Source organism: Hipposideros armiger, unplaced genomic scaffold (assembly GCF_001890085.2).
Source record: "Hipposideros armiger isolate ML-2016 unplaced genomic scaffold, ASM189008v1 scaffold_582, whole genome shotgun sequence".
NCBI lineage: Eukaryota > Metazoa > Chordata > Mammalia > Chiroptera > Hipposideridae > Hipposideros > Hipposideros armiger.
The window spans coordinates 500,707-509,821 of NW_017731932.1; the positions used below are offsets into that span (position 1 = coordinate 500,707).

General features: G+C 52.2%; 1 protein-coding gene across 1 annotated transcript in view; it reads right to left on the reverse strand.

Annotated features, from left to right (window-relative positions):
- RTN4RL2 (reticulon 4 receptor like 2) overlaps positions 1-9,115 on the reverse strand; it is a 24,612-nt gene that overhangs the window by 3,998 nt on the left and 11,499 nt on the right. Inside the window, exon 2 of the mRNA XM_019624208.1 lies at positions 5,153-5,634. Coding sequence (XP_019479753.1) covers positions 5,153-5,634 — 482 coding nt within the window. The remainder of the gene's footprint in view (positions 1-5,152; positions 5,635-9,115) is intronic.

The following is a 9,115-nucleotide window of genomic DNA, read 5'->3' on the forward strand; positions in this document are numbered from 1 at the left end:
CTCCTTGCCTCTCTGAGCCTCAGCCTTGGGGTCCATTCCCCCTGCCCTCCTCCGAGCTGTTGCCAGATCCCGCTGCCACTTCCTCGGCTGCAGCTCTCAAATCCTCCGTCTTTCTCTCCACGGTTAAAAACCGTTCTCTGTGCATTAATAAGCTCTTGACTTTCACAGCCCTGGCCCTCCCCCACCACCCTCCCTATCATCCCCTCCCTCTGGGCTGAGAACGTCTGCTAAAGTCATCTTCCATTTCCAAAACCACATTTCCCTCACTTCCCCCAGCCAGTTCACAGCTCTCAGCATCCATATGGAATCTCAAGGCAGCATCCCTGCCCCCCTTCTCAGGACAGCACCCTGCTCTTAACCTTGCCTCTTTCCAGCCTCCCAAGCTCCAGTCTTTGGCACTAGCTGCTGGGCTGTGTGACCTTGGTTGGGCAGCTCCAGGCACCTCTCTGAGTCTGTTTGTTTTTTTTAATCTGTGAAACAAGGGACTTGAGATAGTTAATCATTAAGATCCATCCTCATCTGATATTTATGAGTGAGTGAGTCCTGGAATATACCTCATTCATTCAACAAAGCTGTATTGAGTGTCTACGTTGTGCCAGGCGCCCCCACTCACAGAGCTCACCAATCTATGCCGGGTATCATTGTCATGGTCCATGTCAGCCTTGGCAAGCAGCTGACTTACTGAGCTTTAACCATGGGCCAAGCTCCGTGCTACACACGTCCCATGTAATAAACTGATCGTTACAACCTTATGAAGCAGATAATGTTACTACCCCCACTTTCAGAGATTAGGATTGGGAGGCTCAGAGAAGGCAAGCGACTGCCTAGGGTTAAACAGCTAATATGTAGTGGAATGTGGATGTGAACTCTGGAGACAGGGCTCTGAACAGCTGCACTTCAGTCAGACAGACCTGACTGAAGTAAGGCTGTGCCCCTTACGAATTGGGTGAGCTTGGACTGGTGCCTTAACGTCACTGAGCCTCAGTATCCTCAGCGGTTAAATGGGGAAAATGATGCTCATTCTGAACCATCCATCTCCTGAGCCCTTTTCATCTCTTTGAATCTTCACAACAACCCCCCAAGGTACAGGTCATTGTCCCCATTTTGTGGATGCGTTCATTGAAGCTTAAAGTGGTTAAGTAACTTGCCCAAAGCCGCAGAGCCAATCGGAGGTGGGGGCTGTCATTCAAACTGAGATCTGCCTGAGTATAAAGGCTGCTCTCCTACACCACGCAGGCTGCTGTGATGGTTAAAAGAGAACCAGTGACTCTAGGTTCCACTCAAGTAGGAAATTCACTCCAGGACAGCAGAGACACTGTTTTTGTTCATTCCTGAGTCCCTGGCACCCAAAACACTGCCCGGCATGTAGTAGGTTGTCAACAGATGTCTGCTGATACATGAACCCACCTGGCCCAGTGCCTGGCATACAGAAGACAGCCCGTGAGAGCCTCCCCCCTTTTCCATTTCCACCCTCCTCATGCTGCAGATCTGTGGTCCTCTCGCCTCCTCCAAAGCTCCCCTCTCAGGGCAGACCCGGCTCTCCCTTGGGTCACACCTGCATCTGTGGGTCTCACCCCAGCCCGCATGTCTCTTCACCTGCCTGTGGCATCTCCCAGCCTACTTCCTCCAGGCAGTTCACAGGCAGAGGCTGTGTCTTTCTTTTCTATAAAGGGCCAGGTGTGAAGATGCTTCCTTTCCATGGTGCCCTGTACCATTCACGCTAGGGGTGTGCAGAACAAACACTTCCCATTTCAGGAAACCCCAACATCCACTCGAGGACCCCTTTGCCCGAGACTTTCCTATCCACAGGCCCTGGCCTGAAAGCAGATGGACAATCAAGTCATAACGACATGATTTATTCAGCACTGACCTATGTGCTTTATACACACGAACTCCTTTACTCTTTACAGCCCTTCTTTGTGGAAGGTATTTTTACTATTCCCATTTTAAAGAGGAGGAAACTGAGGTTTAGAGAGGAGAGGCAACGTGCCTAAAGTTAAATTAAGTCAGAAAATAGCAGAGCAGGGCTTCACGCTCAGGCCCCCTTACCCCCGATTTCTCCTTCTGAACAATTAATAGTGACAAGGAGGTCAGGGTCTCAGTGGTCGTGCTTGTACTACCAGTAGTAACACCAGTAGTATAACTAGTGCCCATATAGTGAGGGTGGCCCTGTGCCAAATCTTGATCCTTAACAAAACTTCTTAGTAAGTATCATTATTAAGTACTATCATGATTGCCCTTTTATAGAGGAGGAAATGGAGATTGAAAGAGGTTTGGTAATTCATCCAACGTCATTATAAGAGCCAGGATTTGAACCTACGTCTGGTAGACTCCAAAGCGGGTGCCTTCCAAAATGAGCCCACGCTGTTGTACTTCCGTGTCCCACCCCTCTCCACCCAGACAGACGCTAGAGGAGAGGGATGCAAATGGTCCGAAAGGCCGTCAGCCCACACAGGCTCACTACCCCTGGCTCTCCCTGGTTGTGTGGCCTCAGACACTTCATTCCGTGTCCCTACTGCCCCTAACTGTCCCTGCTGCCAGGCTGCTGTGAGGCTCAAAGTGATGGTGAGAACATGTGAGCCCCAGTCCCATGGACAACGGTTTAGGAGACTTCAAGTGTAGAGGCCTTACTTATATCTACAAAGTCTTGGGACCCTCAGCCTCAGCTTCCTCACCTGGGAGGAGGTGCAAACCTCTCCTGCCAGGGCTGTAGAAATGAGATGAGGTGTCTGAGCACGCTTCGGAAACCATGAGGTGCTAGGCAAGTTTATTTAGGAAGGAAAGAAAAGGGAGGGGGTGTTTTGGGACTCACCCATGGCCTCAGTATCATCCTTGAAGTTGGCCCAGATCTCCAGGATAAGATTCAAGATGTGCCATTTCACCGAGGCCATTGTTAATCGACTTTTTTTTTTTTTTTAAGCTGAGCCATCCTGCCCTCAATGGTCGCTCAGCTCGGGCCGGGAATCGAACCAGCGACCCTGTTGCTCAGAGCTCGCACTCTTGAGTGAGCTCTTAACCAACTGAGCCACTCAGCTGGCCCTCACCGAGGCCATTGTTAAATGAGGCTTGTTTCTCTTTTTAAAATAGTATTTTAACAAGCACTTATATAGTGCTTATCCTATGCCAAACACTATTCTAAGTGCTTTACAAATTATTCATGCACTGACACTTATGAAATTCCTTGGAGGTAGGTGCCGGTGCTACCCCCACTTCACGGATGGAAAAACTGAGGCTCAGGAGCATTAAAACATGTCACGCACTTGTAAGTGGCAGAGTTGACACCTGTAAAGTCCTTAGCACAGCGCCCAACACATAGTGTGCCCGCGAGTGGTTGTGGGTGCTATTATTATCATTATTGATGCAATAATAATAACCATGACGTATTTTTCCAACATACTATGTGCAGTAGCCCCCGGTATCCACGGTTTTGCTTTCCGTGGCTTCAGTTACCCGCGGTCAACCACAGTCTGTTAAGAATGTTAAATGGAAAAATTCCAGAAAATAATTCATAAATTTTAAATTGCATGCTGTTCTGAGCAGCATGATGCAATCTCGCACCACCGCTTTGTCCAGAGACTCCATGCTGTACACTCTCCCCTCCTCTTAGTCACTTAATAGCCACCTTGGTTATCAGATCACCTGCTGTCGTGCTTGTGTTCAGGTCACCCTCATGTTGCTTAATAATGGCCCCAGAGCCTTCACATCACTTTTATTACAGTATAGTTATAATTGTTCTATTATTACTTATTATCGTTAATCTCTTACCATGCCTAAGTTATGAATTAAACTTTATCATAGATGTGTATGCATAGGAAAAACATAGTACAGACAGGGTTCCGTACTATCCGCGACTTCAGGCATCCGCTGGGGGTCTTGGAATGTACCCCCGCGGATAAGGGGGGACTGCTGTATTTTACTTCCTGTCTCTCCCACTAGAATGCTATCTCTGTGAAGGCAGAGAGTTTTGTCTGTTTTGTTAACTGCTGTATTCTCAGCACCTAGCACATAGTGAGTGCACAACACGTGTTTGTTAAATTATTATTGCTATTGTTATTATCTTTATCAGCATGGACCCTGACCAGATTTTCAAATCAGCACATTGGTGACCAGCTAGGCACCAACCCCGGGTGGGAGGAGGAAGTGCTTTCCAGGTCTCCGTGGGAAGAGGGGAGACTGGCTATCCTTACCCCCTTCCACCCAGAGGCTGTGGAGGCCACGGAGGGTTTTCTCCCAAGAGTGGTTTGGAGGGTGTGTTATTGCTTCCGGGGGAAATAGAATGGGAGGATTTGACTGTCAAACAGTCAGCTTAACAACAACAATAAACAATATTTACATCATTAATAATAACAATAAATAGCAATTACGGGTATTCCTTCCGTTTCCAGAGCATCCATTTTCTAGTTATTTAACAGCTATTTACCCTTCCCCCCCTTCTTCCCTTTCACTGAGACAACAGGTTTGGGGGATGGAAATCTAGAAAGGGTAGGGTTTCCCCTTGTCCTGTTACCCAGTGACTTGGAGAGGACTGTTGGTGGGACACCAGCTGCTGTGGCTCTGCCTTCTTGCCCCACCGTTCCCTGAAGTGGGAAGGCCTGGGGGTGGGTGAGAAAAGCAACCCAGAGGCCATCCAGGCTGGGGTGTCAGGGGACAGGCAGAGGCCCCCTGAAGACAAACAAGGGGGAAAGGAGGAGATCACAGAAAGAAACACATACATCCACCCCGACAGACATGGGGGTGTGTGAGGAGTGGGTGTGTGAAGGGAGACAGACAGAAGAGGCAGAAGACAGATGGGGGAGGCAAGTTAGTGAGAGAGGGACAGAAAGGGATAGACAGACAGACAGGGGCAGAGGGGGGCACATGGGGGTTGGGGAGTGAGAGAGAGAGGGGCAGCGAGGGAACCAAACTGGCATAGACAGATCGACTAACTGGGGAAGAGAAAAGAGACAAAAGAAAGAAAAACCCTGGGGAGAAAGTGAGAGGGACACTCCTAGAACAAGGACAGAGAAAGGGAGAGAGATGCCGAGATGCTGAGGCAGGAAGGGTGGCCTGGGGGAAGAGGAGGGACCCACACGGGGGCAGAGGAGCCAAGGAAAGCAGAGGAGGACCCTGTGTGCGTGCGCGCGCGCGCGCGCCTGCCGGGTGGGCGGCTCACCTGTAGGTGGAGCAGGCTGTTCTCCTGGAGGTAGAGGTACTGCAGGCTGACCAGGCCGCGGAAGATGTTGCCGGGCAGGCTGCTGAGCTGGCAGCGATACAGATGCAGCGACTGCAGTCGCTCCAAGCCCTGAAAGGTGTCGGGCTCCAGAGAGCGCAGGTGCCGGTTGTCCCCGAGGTCCAGCTCCTCCAGGGCCTGCAGGTGGCGGAAGGTGCCCGGGTAGATGGTGGAGAGGTTGTTGGAGAAGAGCCACAGGGTGAGCAGGTTAGGCCCGAAGGTACCCGGCCTCAGCGTGCGGATGAGGTTGTTCTGAAGGAAGAGTCGCTGGGTGCTGGGCGGTAGGGACAGCGGCACGGAGGAGAAGTTGTTGGCCTGGCAGCTCACGGTGGGCGGGGACGAGTAGCAGGTACAGAGCATGGGGCAGCCGGGGGCTGCTGGGGGCAGGGCCAGGAGCGTCAGCAGGAAGCAGACGGAGGCGGGACCTGCAGGGAGAGGCGGGGAGGCCTTTCTGGGCGGGCTGCAAGGGCAGGAGTGCCAGCCAGGGGCCTGCCCACCCAGCGCTAACGGCCAGGAGCCTGGCGCGCCTAGGTAGGGCGATTCTGGGTGAAGCAGCTCCGAGTCTCAAGAGGCCCTGGCCACTTCCACTTTTTGAGGCTCCTGGTAGACTAAAAATAAAGAAATGCCAAGAGGACACTGTAGAAAGCAGTGTGATATGTTGTAAGTTGTTTCACGAGCGGTCCTCTTTTCATTCCTGTTTTCATGCCGGTAGGTTTGACCATGTTAATTGTCAGGCTTCTCAACCTCGGTATTGCGAGCCGGGCGGGTCCCTCTTTGTTGTGGGGGGCAGTCCTATATGATGTCCTATTTAGGGTGTTTAGCAGCTTCTAGCATCCCACTAGATGCCAGTAACACCTTCCCCCTGGTTATGACAACCAAAATGTCTCCAGACGTTGCTAAATGTCCCGGGGGAGCAAAATCGCCCCCATTTAAGAGCAGCCAGAACAAAATTGAGACCCTTTGTGAATCGAAGCTCCATGCTGAATGACCCTCTGGCTGCCCTGGGGTCCCGCCTTGCTGAGCCTAATGGCGACCATTATCCCCCCCCCACAATCCACACACACACACACACACACACACACACACACACACACACACACACACANTGACAATAGGGGCTCAGCTAGATAACTGACATCCCTTTTGTTCTGACAGAGGGACAGAGGAGCTCCCTGGGGTCCAAAAATTCTGCTACTAGGCTGGGATATTAAGGGGACCAGGTGTCAGCTCCACCACCCCCTCCTCCCCAGAGGCAGGAGGGGAGGGGATGGAAGCCTGCTGCCAGATCCCTTGCATCACTGTCCCCTTTCGAGGGGCTGTCCCACTTGTCTGAGGCTGGGAAGTCTCCAAATCAGGCCATGTTAATGCTGGAAGGACCCTGGACTGTGTGGTTCAGCGTGATCGGGGGGTGTGGATGTGGGGGAGTAGGTATGCTTCATGGGTGGGCGGAGGCAGGGGCAGGACTCTGCATTTTCACCAGCTCACTGAAGTATTGGTGGTGATCAGCTAGAGTTGGGAGTTAGTGCTCCTGGGTCCACCAGCCCAGCCCACTTTTTACAGAGGAGTACACTGAGACCAAGAGAGATGGAGGGCTTGCCAGAGAAGGGACCAGAGCCCCAGGACTGAGGTCCTCACTCAGTGACACAGGACATCATGGTGGTCAGTAGGCCCAGGAGGTCTGGTTGTCAGGGACATGAGCATCCTCTGTACTCAAGCCAGCTCACCCTGGGGTCCTGTTTCCTGGCTGTGGCTCTCCCGCCTATCCATGCGCCTATCCATGCGGGGACGTGATCCCCCCACCTAACCCAGGAGCCTGGTCACAGGCTCTCAGGTGGGGGGAGGGCGTTGACTCCCAGCCCACACCCACAGCCTCCACCTTCCTGTGCTCCTGCGTGTTCTCGCCCCCTCCCATCTGGCTTCCGCCCTCTCCGCTACAGGAACTGAGCCTGCCAAGAACCCTTCTCTTGGCCACATTGAGATCCGTCCCCCTCAACCTCGGCTGCCTCTGACACCAGCATTCTCGGCCCCCTGTGCCACCCCCCCGCAATCGTGCCCAGTTCAGGTCTCTGGAGGGCTCCCTGCACCTCTGTGGCCTTTGCCTGGCCCAGCTTAGCCTGGTGCCCTTGTCCTTCTCTTCCCAGCCCACCCAGGGAGTGGGCTTTGAGTCCCTTCCACTCAAACACCTAGTTAGGCTTTCTCTTTTTTATGAAGCATAAGTAGTAGTAGGATACACCCAGAGATACCTTGGTCAGGGGATCAAATCGGGGTGGGTGGGTAGAGGGGAAGCACAGATAATGGCACTTTGGGACATAGGGAGGTCAGGAAGGGAGGACCAAGAATTCAGGCTCATTTGGCCCACAGCCCCAATCTGGGGGCTACAGAATTTCTTGATTCCAACCTCCCCTCCTTCCCTTCCCCCCCCCCCTCTGCAAAAGTCCTGCTCCTTGCCTCTCTGAGCCTCAGCCTTGGGGTCCATTCCCCCTGCCCTCCTCCGAGCTGTTGCCAGATCCCGCTGCCACTTCCTCGGCTGCAGCTCTCAAATCCTCCGTCTTTCTCTCCACGGTTAAAAACCGTTCTCTGTGCATTAATAAGCTCTTGACTTTCACAGCCCTGGCCCTCCCCCACCACCCTCCCTATCATCCCCTCCCTCTGGGCTGAGAGCGTCTGCTAAAGTCATCTTCCATTTCCAAAACCACATTTCCCTCACTTCCCCCAGCCAGTTCACAGCTCTCGGCATCCATATGGAATCTCAAGGCAGCATCCCTGCCCCCCTTCTCAGGACAGCACCCTGCTCTTAACCTTGCCTCTTTCCAGCCTCCCAAGCTCCAGTCTTTGGCACTAGCTGCTGGGCTGTGTGACCTTGGTTGGGCAGCTCCAGGCACCTCTCTGAGTCTGTTTGTTTTTTTTAATCTGTGAAACAAGGGACTTGAGATAGTTAATCATTAAGATCCATCCTCATCTGATATTTATGAGTGAGTGAGTCCTGGAATATACCTCATTCATTCAACAAAGCTGTATTGAGTGTCTACGTTGTGCCAGGCGCCCCCACTCACAGAGCTCACCAATCTATGCCGGGTATCATTGTCGTGGTCCATGTCAGCCTTGGCAAGCAGCTGACTTACTGAGCTTTAACCATGGGCCAAGCTCCGTGCTACACACGTCCCATGTAATAAACTGATCGTTACAACCTTATGAAGCAGATAATGTTACTACCCCCACTTTCAGAGATTAGGATTGGGAGGCTCAGAGAAGGCAAGCGACTGCCTAGGGTTAAACAGCTAATATGTAGTGGAATGTGGGTGTGAACTCTGGAGACAGGGCTCTGAACAGCTGCACTTCAGTCAAACAGACCTGACTGAAGTAAGGCTGTGCCCCTTACGAATTGGGTGAGCTTGGACTGGTGCCTTAACGTCACTGAGCCTCAGTATCCTCAGCGGTTAAATGGGGAAAATGATGCTCACTCTGAACCATCCATCTCCTGAGCCCTTTTCATCTCTTTGAATCTTCACAACAACCCCCCAAGGTACAGGTCATTGTCCCCATTTTGTGGATGCGTTCATTGAAGCTTAAAGTGGTTAAGTAACTTGCCCAAAGCCGCAGAGCCAATCGGAGGTGGGGGCTGTCATTCAAACTGAGATCTGCCTGAGTATAAAGGCTGCTCTCCTACACCACGCAGGCTGCTGTGATGGTTAAAAGAGAACCAGTGACTCTAGGTTCCACTCAAGTAGGAAATTCACTCCAGGACAGCAGAGACACTGTTTTTGTTCATTCCTGAGTCCCTGGCACCCAAAACACTGCCCGGCATGTAGTAGGTTGTCAACAGATGTCTGCTGATACATGAACCCACCTGGCCCAGTGCCTGGCATACAGAAGACAGCCCGTGAGAGCCTCCCCCCTTTTCCATTT